Source organism: Buceros rhinoceros, unplaced genomic scaffold (assembly GCF_000710305.1).
Source record: "Buceros rhinoceros silvestris isolate BGI_N320 unplaced genomic scaffold, ASM71030v1 scaffold32765, whole genome shotgun sequence".
Lineage (NCBI taxonomy): Eukaryota > Metazoa > Chordata > Aves > Bucerotiformes > Bucerotidae > Buceros > Buceros rhinoceros.
Window position 1 is genome coordinate 1 of NW_010413916.1, and position 16560 is coordinate 16560.

General features: G+C 41.4%; 1 protein-coding gene across 1 annotated transcript; it reads left to right on the plus strand.

The window, feature by feature from the left end:
* Positions 1-300: 300 nt before the first annotated feature.
* On the plus strand, positions 301-13872 carry NARF (nuclear prelamin A recognition factor). Its single transcript, XM_010136924.1, has 10 exons — positions 301-381; positions 1347-1490; positions 2251-2383; positions 3633-3767; positions 7768-7886; positions 8764-8893; positions 9570-9642; positions 12152-12289; positions 12863-13020; positions 13567-13872. Exons 2-10 carry the CDS (start codon positions 1416-1418, stop codon positions 13806-13808), a joined length of 1203 nt encoding a protein of 400 aa, XP_010135226.1. The 5' UTR covers positions 301-381; positions 1347-1415; the 3' UTR covers positions 13809-13872.
* Positions 13873-16560: the final 2688 nt, after the last annotated feature.

Here is a 16560-nt window from a genome sequence, read left to right on the forward strand (position 1 = left end):
CGCGGGACGCGGCTGTCGGCTGCGCTCGGAGCCGTCACGTAGCGCCGCGGAGCTGCTGCCGTGCTCGGCCAAGGCTTCCCCGTGTGGGTAAAAAACACCGGTCGGGGCTGTAAAACGGAAGAAGCAAGTGAATTTCTGGGGAATTACTGACACCGTAGCAAATGCGCTTTGGAAACAAGGCATTGGCTATAAAGATGTAGATCTGACACTGCCAAAAATCGGTGAAAGAAGTGGATTAGTTCTCGGTGATGCAAACAGTTTGTCAAAGACATTCTTGTGTAACGTATGTTATTTTATGTTCTGTTTTAGGAATGCAGTAAAAAACAGAAAAACGATACGCAAAGTACATCTGTTGAACCATCAAATGATGGGTTTGAAGAGGTAACATTCCTCCTAAAAATTGTAATATAGTCAGGCCTGTTGGTGTTTTTTGTTGTGTTTCCCAGAGGAGATTATGAGTAGAGGTACTACATAGAACGCTAATTAGCAAGCAGTTGTAAGCAGTTATGAGCACTTCTAGACATAATATGAGAATCAAGACTCTAAAAATGGTGAAATAAAAAACCACTGACAATGTAAACACTGAACAGAAAGTTCTAAAATAGTTTTTTTTTTTAGTGTCAGAAATATTACATGAAGTCCTTAAAACGGAGACGGAGCTTGCAAGGAGGAAAGAGGAATTTTGATAGTATAAGTGCATAAAATTTCTTCTTTATATTAGAAAAACTTACAGATCACTTCTGGCTCTTCAACACAGAACTAATTCCCTGGGAATGGATTCTTAATTGAGGGTTTTTTTGGTTGTTTTGGGTTGTTTTCAAGTAAGCTGGTTGTGTTGCACTTCTCTCCAAGTGCTTCTCCTTCCCACATGTGAGCTGCCACACTGTTGTAGCCAGAAGTACGAAATTCTTGTTAGTTGTGTTCAGTGTAACTGTAGGACTGTGTTCTGCTGTCTCCTCGTGGTAAAAAGCCAAAGCCATCTTGCTGTTAGAGAGGCACCTGGCTATTAGAGGGGTTTAATAGTTCAAGTAAAACTTTTTGGAGTTGCTGGGTAAGTTGCTGGGGCCTGTTCTGAAATTCAATGCAAATCAAGTTATTAGAGGGCTAAATTTAGGCCTGTGTTTACACTTAAACATTTTTCAGTTTCACAGTAATAATAGGAGCAGGGCCATAAAGAAGGATGGATCAAATTATTTTGTTTCTAAATAATCTTGGATGTTACGCGAGTGTCATGGATTGTCTTAACAGAACAGTGGCAGCGTGTTTGCTCTTCAGCTGGGTCATTGCAGAGGGTTGAAAATTGGTTGATCACTATGAAATACTTATTTCCTTTTTTTTTTCCCCAGAGGAATGAGTTTCATACATTGGCTAATGCTAAAATACTCCTTAGCGACTGCCTAGCTTGTGACAATTGTATGACATCGGAAGAAGGAGCCAGAGTTTTCCAACAGAATCAGAAGGAGCTCTTTCGTATTCTTAACCTTAATAAGGTAACGTGACACAAACAGTAACACAGTTTTCTGTGAGGAGGAGGCAATTACAGAATGACTAAGCACCTTGGTTTCCCAAGACAGATAATGTGAAGATTTGTTAGAATGTATTTTTTTTCCAAAGAGGAAGTGAAAACTGCATGCCAGATGATCACTGAAGTACTTAAAATAATTTTGCACTAGATATGCAAGATCATGCAGTTAACCGGAACGGCAGAGGAAAGTTACCTTCTGCACCTGCAGAAGTAACGATTCTGGAAAATGTAACTGCCTCGTTACTGCACTATCAGATTAGTCTGTGGTTCAGGGGTGATAAATACCCAGATCTGTAATTTGCTGGGCTGGCTTTGTAGCTTCAAATGCCCATGCTCCTGTAAACATCAGTTTATTTATTAATGTTTAAATGTGCAGCGCTTTTCATCCTTGCTAGAATGTTTCATACTGCAGAATGTTATAGGAGCTGAATGTCTCCATTGGGAGACCAACGCCAGAGTTGTCCTAGGAGGGAAGGATCTCCCTGAGTTAGATAAAATAAACATCTACAGATGATTAGATGATCTAGTGGCAGGATCAGAGGAACGTCCTGTCCTGCCCTCAGGAAAAGTGATAGCTTTTTCCTGGTGGTTTTAATGATGTGGCCCATTGCGTCACAGGACACTGAGGAGTAACTGCTGGAGTGGAAAAGGGGAGGGAAAGTAGAGAGCTCTATATCCTTTTGTAATTACTACGTTGTTTCCTTTGTTTTTGTTTTGTTCACCAGAAATGTGATACCTCAAAACACAAAGTGTTGGCAGTGTCTCTGTGCCCTCAGTCATTGCCTTATTTTGCTGCTAAGTTCAATCTCTCTGTGAATGATGCAGCCAGGAGACTCTGTGGTTTCCTCAAAAGTCTCGGTAAGTTTGGGGTTGTTACCAAGGTGGAGCAGAAAGGGGAGACTATTTGAGGTCTTTGCTTCCTCAGCAGAATTCTTTGTTACGCAGCCGTAAAGCGTCATTGCACAGTTCAGAGTTTGAGAGGTGCGCTCTCGGGTATTAATGACAGCGCACCAGTGTGGCACGCACCAGTTTCAGGAACGGACTGGAGGTACTGCCCTACTGACAGCAAAGGTCGCAGACGAGAAGGACAATTCTAGAGCTGTCTTCAAAACCTTCCCTTCCAAGAGATCAGGGGGGATTTGGTCACAGACTGCAATTTTGGATTATTTTGTAACTTGAGGGAGGAGGGAATTATTATCCTAAGTGCCTTCCACTGCTTTCAACACATTGTATCTCTAGAAGATGCTCAGTTCTGTTTTTTTCTGTAATTTGAAATTACATGCAAGAACTGCTGTATCTGCCTACTTTATGTTAAAGCTGTATTTTCCTTGTTTTTTATACCACATATTGAAAGTTTTATGTAAAAACCAAAAAAGACTTTGCCTATTGGTTTGGACTCTTTTGATGTATTTGAGGGAGGAAGGAAAAGGTCAGTTATAAACCTATACACTGTTTCCCTCTGTATCAATATTCATTTTTCATAGTTTCGATGAAAAGCATCTCTGTACCCAGTATATTTTCTTCACCTAAAAGAAATGCTGTTCTGGAGGGCCCAGTTTTCCTAGAATGTGTTAATTATCTCCACCTCGCTTGCTGCAGGGACATGCTCAATATTACGTAGGCATGTAGGGAGTATGTTGCTAAATAAGCAGACAGAAGGTCTCTGCTACGTTTGTGATATGCTTGCGTACTTTTGCAGACGGCCTCAGCAGTGGAAGATACGCCTCTTAGCTGGGTGTATGTTGTGTGGATAATGACAGGCAACACCACGTGTTGAAAAGAACAGTGCTTTTGAGCAGTCGTGCGTATAGCCCAGGAGTCCCAGAAATCCCATTCAACTAAGCAGAAAGAAAATACACACTGAATGGCAAGCTTCTTGTAAGGAAGCAGACCACTGTTTGAAGTGCTGGTGGTCCTTTAGAATTCATGATCTAGAACATAGCTTTTCAATGTATGGTTTCTCTTTTGATTCTACTATGTATTGTGGAAGTTTGGAGAGGGGAAAGAATATACCCAGGATTTTCTGTAGACCTGGAACTGGGAAAGAAGCCCTGTGAGGTAGAAAACACTCTAGTAATTCCCTTTTCCTTCCTGCTTTCTCTCGTAGGGGTGCATTATGTATTTGACACCACTATAGCTGCTGACTTCAGTATCCTGGAGAGCCAGCGGGAGTTTGTGCAGCGGTACCAGCGGAGGAACCAGGAGGAACATGCCTTACCAATGTTTGCCTCTGCTTGCCCTGGTGAGATCTGGTTTCTCCAACCTTCCTGCACTTCAGCCTAGTCTCATTGGAACAACTGAGGAGCTAAGGAAGGAGTGCTTTCATTTGGGAGCCATACAAAACTGACAGCGTCTTGGCTTCGCTTTTGAGAGATAGCGAACACTGCGCAAAGCACTTGTTACCAGCCGCGCTGACCATCCTTAGTGCATTGTGAGATGGGCCTGTTCTTTCATGGGCTGTTGGGAGAGCAGAACTGGTTTCCAACAAGCATCATTAGCTTTCCCATGTGTAAGTGAGGTGCCACAGCCGTCAGTGTGAACCATGCAAAGAACGGGTGTGATGGCGCTGGTTAAGGCGGGTGCTAATCCAGTGCAGGGCCTTACGTGCTCGGGTCGCAATGAATTCCCTATCTGCATCTTACAGTTGTCTTCAGTTGGAGCTCTCTAGAAGGTGAAGAGTGTAAGTTCTATTGTTGATCTTCAAAAAATAGAACCTGGCTGCAGTCTGCAGCCGCTGATAATACACAGAACCCGAACTACTGATTTCCTGTGCTAGTGCATGTATGTGGTATTTATGAATCAGCTTCTCTGGAAGAAGCGTGTATTGCATAGGAATCTCCAGATAGTGGGACTGAAGTGCAGAAGCACTGAGGGCTTTAGTGCTTTGTGTAAGACTTTAGGAGAAATTAATCCGAACTGGAATTGAGGAGTAGTGGCTGCTGCTTGTGTGTCCGCATCACAAAGTTTAACAGGGTGTTTCCTTGTTGAAAAGAATCTTGAAGGAACTTTGCTAACTGATAGAACTAAACCACAACCTCTGTTATCTTCAGAAAGGTTTGAACTTGCCACTTAAGCCTGGGGGAAAGCAGTGGGTGACATTACTCTTAATGACCAAGATGGTTATGTCTAACACAAAATAATTCCCACTTGAAATGTCACAGACCTGACTCACTAAATGTCTCACCTCTGAGAGTTTTGCACCTGAGAACTTGTTCTGTTGGGAGCAGAACCTGCATTTATCTCAACTGAAAAGATGGAGAATGTTCAGTCATTGCTTACTTTTGCCATTTGTTGGCACACCATCGTTTCAGTGTAAGTATAAGTCACATTCCTAAAAAAGTTAATATCAAAAAATAGGTGAAAGTAACTCCTTCACCTGCCCCCCCAACTCCACCCTGGAGTTCATGGTGTTGCTTCTCAAAAGTCTAATATTTTTGCATTTATATTTATTTCTATCTTTGAATAACCCCAGTGGATTGCATTCTTTAAAGAAATGTTACTGTGACAAGGGAGTGAGTTGGGCGAGCCCCGGAACCTGCTGCTGTCATGGATTTACATTTTAAATACAGTTATTTAAATTACACTAGTAGTTTTGTTTCGTGTATCTCTAGTGGAAGTGTCTGGCTTATGCTTTAGGAACTACATGTAGAAAGAGAGGAAGTGTCTTTTTTTTCTGTTACTGTTATCTTAGTGTTAGCTCCTATCTTCAGGAACAGACGTGCTGGGTTTTCTTCATGTAAAACCTGTGAAGTTTAACAACCCCCTGTTTGTTGTCTTGTATGTGGTTTATTAAAAATTCAAAACCTGAGGATTGATTTTGGAACTTCTGAGATAATTTTGATTTTTCTTTCTCTAGAAAAGCTCAGATTATCTGCTGCTCTCATTGGAAATATTTTTACATAGTTAACGGAGTGCTTTTCTTGTGCTTGTCTGTTCTGCAAAAGATTGTTTCTGTTGTCGGTGCTAGCCAGGGTGTTAGCTCTCTGCTGTGGTACAGGTGTTAGCAGAAGCACGGGCACTTTCTGTTTCTGGAAAACTGAACTGAAATACCACTGTCAACCATTCTGAAAGCATGTGGTACTTCATTCCCATTGACAGCAATTACAGGAAAAAAAAATGATCAGTCATCGTTAAAGTAAGGTTGTTCACTGTGTTTCCTGACTTTAATTGCCTGGCTGCATTTTCTATTCCTCATTCTCCTTCCTCTCTCTATTCCCAGATCACATAAATTTGTCCCAGAAATGTTGTTTACTGGGGGTGTTTATCACAGAATGTTTTTTACATAGCTCTGTAGGTACAAGGTCAGTGTGAACTCAATATAACTGCTTTACTCTTACTTATTTTGGGGTGTAACTTTCCATAGAAATATCACGCTCTGCAGGGGTGGTCTGGTGTAAAACCTTCCACAAGCGAAAGGGCAAAGCCCATACAGTCCCAGAACCTGGGAAAAGGGCAATTTTTTGATCTTGCCTCCTGCTGCTCTCTTGAAAGAAACTAGGCTGACTTTTGGGGGGTTTTGTTTCCTGTTGAAGGTACAACAGTGTAACTACTGATTGTATATGCAATATCTCTGACGTGATCAGTAATTAACCAAATTGGTAAGCAACATGAAGTGCTTGCTCTGGGAACCAGCCAGCATTTTTAATGCATTGCCAACCTCTGAACCCCTAGAACGGGTCAGCGGGGCAGGCGTATGGCATAAGTAGAAAGAGCTTCACTGTTGAGGATTCAAATGCTTTTGTCTCAGTGAACTAAACTAATTTACTTCTACATGAATGGGTGTTTACAGCAGCACACGTTTTCTTAGTTTTTCTGTACTTCATTTGTAGATATTTATAGTACACATCTTTGTGGCCTGCTCACGATAAACCACTAAAAATAATGTGTTCTGATGTACATCTGCAAGAACTTCCACAGTGATGTGTAAGGTTTCTTGTCGTTTGATGGTAACACAAGCCAATAACTGGCCAAGAATCTGAATGAATTTATGAAGGGTGTTGGTGTGTGGGTACAGAGGTGCCCCGGTATCAGATCTGGGTATCTCAGCCTTCCCATGACTGTGGCTCTGGGGTTCGGCCCTGTTGATGAGTAGGCAGAAAGAGGCAGCGCGTGTGCCAAGTGCAGATAAATGCCTCCTGTTGCTCATTCACCAAGGCTGCTCGTGTAATTAAACAGTGACTAATGGTCATTTGGAGCTGGAACTACTGGCCGCTTTTTCCATCTACTGCAAGGAAAGAAACAATTCAAGAAATTACTTTGGGCAATAGCTGCCAGAAGTCTCTTGGGATTTAGGGACGTTTCTTTACAGTTCATGGCCACGATATCTAATACATTCCACTTCTAAGAACTAGTCTTATGGCAGGAGTGCTGTGGTGATGAACTACAGTTGCAGCAGAAGGGCATGACCTTCCAGAAATGCTGTCCTTACTTTGTTTGAAGCAGATTTTGTTCTATTTTGACACCATTTGAGAGTAAAGCCATTTAAGAAATAGGCTTTAGATATACTTCAGAATATGCTAATACAGCCTTTGTACCAAGCACCAGGGAATTCAAGTCCTTTGCAGGTAATATCTTGGACTTAAAGTTGCAGTTGGACATTAAGGAAACTTCCTTGTCACAGCTGAAATGAAGGAGTCTGGGGAAAGGGAGGGGGCTTTTGAGTAACTAAGACAGAATGTTGAATATGGAGAGATTTCAGTTGATTACTCTGTGTGTGGTTGAGTGCGTGGCTATTTCTAAAGATGGTGTGGCGACTCTAACAGCAGTAAAGGAAGCTGTTTTTTCCAGGCTTAATCCATATGCATCTTGTGATAATGCTTTCATGTGACTCTTCTGTTCTAGAGGGGGCAAGCTGGGTGCAGGGATATTAAATCTCAGGAAAAAGAAGTTACAATTAAGCAGCTGAACAGAGTACTTTTGTTGTAGTGTCTGGTGATCCAAGAGCTTATTCTCCCTTAGCTGGTGTCCTGTTCTTTCTGCTTTGTTAAATCTGTGCATTAGAAAGGGTGTGATAGGTCATGAAGTTCACAGCGGCTTCTAGGTCTGGAATTAATGTCACAGTGAATTACTGACAGCCAAGTATAAACTATTAATAATGGAGCCTTGTGGTTTCCTACAGTTCCCAAGGTGGGGCTTCCAGCCTGCACAGAACTGTCCTACCTGCTACAAAGGTGTCTTCATTTTTACGAGCTGTTCTGTAACTGCTGCCACTCGGCTGCCTGACTGCTTTTCTGTCGATCTAGGTTGGATCCGGTATGCTGAAAGGGTACTTACCAATCTGGTGACCACTCACATTTGCACTGCAAAGTCTCCACAGCAGATCATGGGCTCCCTGGTGAAGGGCTACTTTGCTAGGCAGCAGGTAAGTAATTCTGATTTATTTGTACCATTCTACCCTTCTAAAAAGGGGGGCTAGAGGGTTTTAATAGAAATATATCTCTTGGTGTATTACGAAGTGGTAAATCATCTTCCTGAATTGTTTATTCTTTACTTGAAGACTAAGCGGTGCTCTGCTGTTATACAAGTGCCCATGATAAGAAGAACGTACAAAGAACCTCACTTGATGAGGTGCAGTGTGAGCTGGCAGCTGGTTGCATTCCCAGTGCAACATGGATTGAAATATTTATGGATAAAACGAAATCCCGGGTAGCTAAAGAGGCTCTTGTTAAATGCCGCTTGCATAGTTCTACAGCACAGCCAAAACAGGAGCACAGGAAAATAATGTAGAAATGTTCTTTTACCTGGGATCAATAAAAGCACTGTATCCTAGGAACTAACCTTTATATCTCTCCATCTTATGTTGAAAAAGTCGCTGTTCTTTTTACATATCATACTTAAATTTAACTGCATCCACATCAGGCAGGAAAGTATTGCTGTTTCCTCATAGGGGAATATTGATGGCTGTGCTGTGGGTGAAAGTGAATGAGTGACAGCTAGAAAACGGAATTCTGAACTCCTGACTTGCTTTCACTTCCTAAGGCAATCGGAAGCTGCAGAAAATGTAGTCTGAAGGCATGAGTAAAAGTTGGAGCCAGAAGACTGGCTTTGGATGTTTGGTGCTGGTGCTTTGTGACATCTGACAAAACCTGTGTGCGGCAGTCTTTAAGCTGAATTGCTGGGGACTGGTTACTGGTATTACCTGCAGAGAGTTTCTGATGTGATTTTTGCCCTCGTCATTACTCACACCTTGTCTTTTGCTTTTCATGGCGTTCACACATGCTGTCTTCTATGTTCCACAGAACTTGTCTCCTGATAAAATTTTCCATATAATTGTGGCGCCTTGTTATGACAAAAAACTGGAAGCCTTGCGGGAGGATTTCTACACTGCCTTGTATAATTCCCAAGAAGTTGATTGTGTTCTGACATCAGGTTAAACCTTCTACTCTTTCTAAAGTTATGAGTGAATCACCATTGTTAGAATAGCCTTTCTGCCTGACTTTCTTCAAGTCTGCTTTACTTGTAAGCTTGGCTTTTTTTCTGCTTTAAGAGTAAGTACAAGTTGTGTGCTCCTGGCAGTGTAGGTATTGTACAGAGAAGGCAAAGCAAAAAATAACTTTCCTTCTAAGTTGGTATTCATCTGAAAACAAGATGCAGGTGTGTGTTTTTGGTTTTGTCACCTTCTTGAGAACGGTAAGAGTTACGCAAATCTATATTTAAAAACATTGTCTTACTTGTCTATGGTCATTATTTAATCTCCACTGGGATTACTCATTCCGTTCCACCAGTGGCTTTGTGATGCAGCTCTTGTTTTTAGGCTTAATATCCAAACTCTGTATCTTCCTTTTTCCCTGACAGTGTAGAAACATCTTCCAATCTTTACCTAACAGAAGGGCTAGCAGTATGCAAAGTTTGAAGCAAGCTGAAGGCCCTGTTCTTCAGGGTTGGGAGTGTCAGGCTTCTCAGTAACGGGAGGGAACTGACTGCCGTAAGAACTGCAGAATGTGGCTGTAAGCGTGTACAGGTGTTGCGACAGCAAGCTCCAGCAGAGGCACAGCATGTGCATTTTGCTTTGTGCTGAAGTAAAATGTTATATCTTTTCCTACAGGTGAAATTGCCCAAATAATGGAACAGAAAAATGTGTCTATGAAAGATGTGACTGGAGTAGCTGTAGATAGTTTGTAAGTAGTTTTGTTGTGGTTTCCTTCCTGATTTTGATGACAAATGACTACACCTTCGAGCATACGCAATGTAAATGTGAGAGTTTTCAAAAGAATGTTACTTTAAAAAAAAAAAAACCAACCTGCATCAAAGCCTAAGTACACTAAAGCCTTGTCCTTTATATAGGGGCCAAAAAACCCCAGAGGATTGTAGATGTTCATTGCTACGTATAAAAGTAATACTAAACAGTTAATTTAAAACTATGTATACTGTCTAAATACGAAGCAGATAATTTGAGGTAATGACTCCTATCTATCGACTCCTTTAAAATTCATTATTTTTGAAGCTTTATGTAGCTCCTTATTTCAGTGCAGTAATGTTAGATTTGATTACATCAAGTTCATGACGTACTAGCACATGTGACTGTCTTGAAGTGCTGACCCCACTCAGCTCTCCTCTGCTTGAGCCTGTGTGAAGCTGAACAGTCTGATCTGCCCCCTCCACAGTCTGGCCTCACACAAAGATGCGGGGATGCAGTCATGGGGTTGACCATCTGTTCTGTGCTTCCCTCTCATTCAGAGCAGCGTCTTGACAGTAAATTTGCAGTTCCCCTAATAGGTTGATGTAGAACTGATAGAATTATCACCCTTTCAGGAAATAGGAATTATTTTTTTAAAATACATACTGAAGACAGCAGGTTTTTTTCAAGATGAGATAAAATTGAAATGCTTTGGATGAAAATCACCCAAAGCATTGAAGAGAGTTTGTTTATTTACTGTAGACTGGCTCAGAGAGCAGCACGCATGTCCTTTTAACTCTCGGGCTTACTTACAAAGGCTGGTCTCGCTGCTCGGTGATCTTTGTTCAAGTGCAACAGATGTTACTTGGTATCTTTCCAACGTGGTGGTGGAGGAGCAATAAAAGTGCTTTCTTTCATAAAACAGAAAGCTCCGGAAGTTTTAAAAATCCTTTTCACTTTCAGTTAGTATCCTTGGACCTTGTCTAGACTGGAGAAATTTAAGTGGTAACATTTTCAGAGCTGTGTTTGTAGTGTAGCTCCTACAATTACTTCTACCAGAGAGAGATTGCTACACAGACTGGGAATTACATAAATAAAAGTTCTTACAGACATAATCGCATAGAGATGGTAATTTATTTCTATATTAGCCTAATGAAGGAACAAGTTCTTACTCAGAATATACCTGTTTTATTGGATCAATTTATGTTGGAAAATAATGTTAATTTTTAAAAGGACTAATTGATAATACTGGTTCAAGCTGTGAGACCTGATGACATGTATTTTTGTTTTTCTGGGGTTTTAAAACTAGACTTTGCAGAGTAAGTTGTGTTTTGAGTTCTCAATTCACTTCTATAGCTAGGGAACGCTAACAGATAGCAATTGGCTAAAAGTAGAAGACAGGAAATGAAACCACCCAAAGACACTTAAAAAAAGGCATGAAAGTTGCAGTAGTTCTTAAGTAGATGCAAGGGCACAACACAGGAGGGATGGACATCCTAAATTTGTAAACTTCAGCTCTTCAATGATACAAGTAGTTTTCTGTTGTTACTAAAACTTCAGCATTTTGTGTTAGTAAGGTGTTTGCTCTGATAGTTGTCACTGTGGTTTCATGGCTGAGCACTGTGCTCGGGCTGCTGCAGCAAGGCCGGGGAAGGTCCTGCCTGGAAGCTCTGGGAAGAAGCGATGAGGCTGTATCTGGAGAGGCTTTTACACGCAAGAGCAAAGGCCACCATCTGTCCACTGGCTGATCTGGAGACGAATGTCTCTTCCTGAAACAAGTGTTCCCACACCCCCCTATCAACTCCTTCAGCAGAAAGGAGCGTGAACCTGCAGAGCCGCAGTCTTTGGTGATCACCAGCGTACATCCCAGTTTAGACCACAGCCCCTCGTGCCCACCAAGTGCAAACTTGTGCTGTTTGTAACGGAGGGAGAGTTGAACCCCCAGGTGAATGCTGTGACTATGGGATATGACCTCACTCATTTTCTTTCCTGAGCTATAGTGAGGCACTAGTTTAGAAGGACAGTGTTCTAGTCTGGTTGTAACTGTCCTGATCGGTGTTCTTTGAGTGGCACAGTGTTACAGACCGTAACAGACAGCTCCTGGAGGAGGAGAATGGTTTGTGAGCAGAACCTTGTAACTTCTGAAGTACTTGTTTATTCTCACAGACTGAGGGATTAATTTGTGGTTTTTTTCCCCAAAAATGCCTCCTGATCAGTGAATGGCTGTTAACCAAGTCTTCAGGCTGTGCTGAATGTGCGCTCTTATAAATTAGTGTTGCTTGAGCTTTCTGAACATGGAAAGTTCTGCGCATCCCTTTGGTTTTTTTCAGTCATCTTACTGCTGTCCTGAATAGTTACAATTTTTTTAAGCTGTGAGAAACAAATATGTTAGTATGTTCTCATCACTACTATAAAATTATTTTTGGTGGAGGAGACAGACAAGGTAGAAAACCATACTGTATTGAAGAGAAGGAATAAAATGTTGATCTTCCTTTCTGTTGTTTTCTAAGGTTTGATGAAATAAAGGAGGGCGATGTAGTAAGGCATGAAGGGAAGAGATCTGATGGTTACCTGGAGCACATTTTCAAACATGCTGCAAAGGAGCTTTTTGGCATGGATGTCAAGGAAATCACCTACAAAGCACTAAAGTAAGTTGAGAGTTTTGTATCCTTGTTATGTAGGAGGGGCTAGTTAGAATTGAATATTTTCGGTTGGAAGGGACCTACAGCAATCATCTAGTTTAACCACCACAAGTTAAAGCATGTTAAGGGCCTTATCCGCATGCCTTGTAAACCCTGACAGGCATGGGGCATTGACCACCTCTCCAGGAAGCTCATTCCAGTGTTTGACCATCCTCTCAGTAAAGAAATGCTTCCTAATGTCCAGTCTGACCTCCCCGGTTTAGCTGGTGCTACAGTGAACCCTAACGCAGTTAATGCTAACCTGGCTCTTTGATGTTACAAATTTGTAAATTCATTGCTGTAAAGCAGCTCCTGCTAGCTTTAATTATATTAATAACTTACCCTTAATTAAATATAATTTATCCTGAAGATTCAACTCCAATTTCTGCTTAACTCAGTTTAGAAACTAGCAGAGTTCACCTTACTCTCAATTTTAACACTTGTTCCATTCTCTTCTGAGCAGCTGAATACAAACTCACATAGTCGGATCATCCCTTTGGTAAGGCAGGGGTTTAAAACGTTCTCTCTGTGTCTTTACAGGAACAAGGACTTCCAAGAAGTTACCCTTGAAAAGGATGGTGAGACAGTGCTGCGTTTTGCAGCAGCTTATGGCTTTAGAAATATCCAAAACATGGTCCTGAAGTTGAAAAAAGGAAAGTTTTTATACCATTTTGTAGAAGTTCTTGCCTGCCCAGGAGGTAAGAGTAACTGTGGGTCCAACTGTTCTGCACACACATCTTGAATCTCAAAGGAAAGTTGTCCTACAGGCAGGCACCTAATTTAATTCTCCCTTAATAACCTAAAACATTTACTATCTAACAAATGGCCCAGAGCACAAATTACATGTGCAGGGTTGGCTTGGAAATTGATTGGGTTTTCTGAAATTAACCACAATGTTATTTGCTCTCCTCTGACCTATAAATAAGTGACAGCATGGCTCTCATCATTACTGCAAACCTCAGAGGAAATACTCTGAAATGGTGGTTGTCAAGGGCAGGAAAAGACAAGGAACATGATTAAGATCATAAAACCATGGAGAGAGCAGAGAAAGATTGTTGGTATGGAAACGTTAAGATGATGTTGATATTGGCATCACTGGAAGTAAACACAAACTCTAACAGCATGGGGGTTAGTTTACATAAAGAAACAACTATCTTTTCTTTAGACAAGTATGAAAACAGAATTCCAAGTTGAACTTCCTCTTCATATCACTGACCCTTGTGGCTTTTTTTTTTTCCCCTAAGGATGCCTAAATGGAAAAGGCCAGGCACAAACTGAAGATGGAAAACCAGATAAAGCCCTGCTTAACCAGATGGAAGAGGTGTATGCTGCCATACCCGTTCGACTTCCAGAGACCAACATGCACGTACAAAAGATGTACCAGGACTGGCTGGAGGGCATGGACTCTAAGAAGGTCCAGGAAACTTTGCACACCAAATACAGTGCAGTAAATGAAACCACAAGCAATTTGGATATCAAATGGTAATAAATCCAACTTGCAAAAGATTTGCTTAGGTCAGTTACAGGTTCAGCACTGGAAACATTCTATGCAATTGCTGATGCTATGCACTAGCCGAGCGCGTGGATGAGATGCTTCCTAACTGTGGATTGTTTCTGAAGAACCATTGCTTTTTAAAACCAGAAAGAGAAGTCTTCGAAGCCCTGGTTCCTGCCATTGTCATTCAACTTTTACAGTGTGTAATCTCCTGTGTTTAATGGATTTCTTTATTCGAAAGTGTGATCTTGCAGGGTACATAAGCACTTTCTGCCAGGGGCAGGGAGTGTAATTCCTGATGAAGGTTCCCTTCACTTCATAAAATGGGCTCCCCCAAGAACACAACATTATTTGACTCCCACTCCTAGGCACGCAGTCCCTTTTGTCATGAGATTCAATATTGTTGCTTTGTGATTGTAACTTGGGATTTACTTGCCTTGTTAACAAAAAAAAACCTTTCCAGGGATGAGTGTGTATCTGGAGAAGTGTAATGAATTCATGTATGCCTTCGATCCGTGTTTTAACAGAAGCTGTTCAGTTCCAAACTAGTCACCATTCCTTACGGATGTAACAGTTTGTAAGGACCAGGCTGCTTCCTGTAAACTGAACTTGGGACAGTAACACTAAATGGTTATAATGCAGTCCTCATTAAAAATAGTTCCAGACAGGTTGGCTGGTATGAAAAGAGAACTTCTGTTTCCTGGTAAGTTTTCTGAGAAACTTGCAGCTAGGAAGAGTGGTGCTGCTTACTTTGTCTGGCTTTGCGTGAGAACAGAACATGCATAAGCACTGTCACATCAGCCTGTGCATACGGCAGCGTGGCTAGATCTGCTGAGCCAGACGCGCAGCACTAGTAGTCTCTCATGTTTTGGTACACAATACCAGATTGTTCTTTCATTTCTCTCCATGTTGACAGACTTCTGTAAAAATAACTTAATGGCGTGCCTCTGGAAGAAATACTTTGCAGTGCTTGTGAGCTCATCAAAGTTACTATTCATTGGCATCATGAATTCTGGTGCCCTTACTTTTTTAATCACGCTGTAGAGGTTTCAGTTAACAGATGTCTTAATATTTGCATGCAGGCTTTTCTGCAGCCTCATGAATTGTCAGAGGGTTGTTTAAGAATGTGATGGACAAAAAAACCTCAACCTACTGCCAGATGTGTTCACATTTTCCTGGTAGCATCCAGTTTGTTCACGATTAATAGCTGTTTGCGGGTAGCAGAGTTTCAGCTTTCTTTTTCCAGTTTGAGAGTGTGGATGGGCTTTTTTTCATCATTTCAGGCAGTTTGAGTGAACCTTCTTGCAAATTTCCAAACCTTAAAACCGCTTGTATGAGTAGGATCCAATACTGCAAAAACCTGTCTGTATTTGAAATCCACATTTACCTTGAACACAGTGGACAGGATAAAGGCATCAGTGAAGTCGATGCAAGTGCCTGCATTGGCTAAACAGAGGCTCAAAAGGAGAGAGGCAGACTTTTTGTGTTACCCTCATGACAAGAGAGAGTTCTCTTAGTGGGAGGCTGTTAATAGAACTGCCTCCACCTAAATAACAAAACATTTCACGCTGAGGGATGTTTTCTTCCAAGTGCAAATGAATTTGATTGCTGTGCTACCTGGATGCACACAATGAGATGATACCATAAATTAGCCTTTGTAAGTTGTTCCTTATAATTAAAGCAGTATACTTACATGGTGCAATATCAGAACACCTACAGGAATCTACCTCTGTACAGGAAGGGAGTCCAGAAATTGTAGGGAGAGCTATGTATAGCCAAAACTGTAATAAATGTCTGCTCGAGAAGGATGGTGGTGTTGCATGAGATTTCTGAACAGATTACTTAGAGAAGCAACATCCAACTTCTTTGGTCTGATTTTCTTTATCTGTCATGATTTCCTCCAAAAACCTCAGCAGAATTACCTTGTACTAAAGTGGTCTGTTTGTATAGGCGTATGTTTCTCTGTATATATGGTTTATAGCTTGATGGCATGTTTAAATTATATTGCTTCAGTTCTTTGTATAGTATGCTTATTTTTTTATGTGCATATACTGGATGAAATGGTATGAAAAAGTGGTTTGCTTTCCTGATGAAATCTCCTTCGCTAAACTACACAAGAGCTGCCTTGCTGTTGGGAAAGATACCCTTGAACTCTTTGTACAACTGGAAACGTGCTGACCTCGCGCAGGGGCACTGATGTACCTGTTCTCTCTTGCCATGACGCTTGCCTGGGGCAGGCAGGAGTCTCACTTCCTGCGCTGCTGGGAAACCCTAACCTGTCCACGGGGTGCTGCGCTGTGCTCCTGCTACGAGGGAAATCGGTGGCCGAGTGCATAAAATAAACTATTGTAGTGGAATCTGCCATTTCTTCGATCTTCTCAAGCATTTTAATCTGTCAAGATAGTAGCAACGTAAAAATCAAGTAGATGATTTGCCTGCTACGGTGCTCTTTCTAAGGAGGAGGGAGGCATCTAACCGGGCAGCTTTTAGTGGCTAGCTGGAATGTTTGTATAATAAGTCATGACTTAGTGAGTGGTAATTGTCTCTTGGGTGTTTGGGTTTTTTTTTTGGTCAGCTTTTGTTTTATAAGACTTTTTGGAGTAAAACTGATTTTAAACCCTTTTCTTTAAAGTGCCAATTTAAAAGAAAATAGTTTTTCCCTTAACTGTAATAAGTCTTTTCCCCTCCACCTTCTTTCACTGCAATTTTAATGTATCAGAAAACCCTGTTACAACTTCATATA

What these genes read in the sequence shown, in the direction of transcription:
- NARF (XM_010136924.1), top strand. Translation starts at nt 1,416, where the DNA reads ATGACATCGGAAGAAGGAGCCAGAGTTTTCCAACAGAATCAGAAGGAG. An exon ending in GTATTCTTAACCTTAATAAG is followed by an intron (nt 1,491 to 2,250) that starts GTAACGTGACAC and finishes TTTGTTCACCAG; the next exon opens with AAATGTGATACCTCAAAACA. An exon ending in AGTTCTTGCCTGCCCAGGAG is followed by an intron (nt 13,021 to 13,566) that starts GTAAGAGTAACT and finishes TTTTCCCCTAAG; the next exon opens with GATGCCTAAATGGAAAAGGC.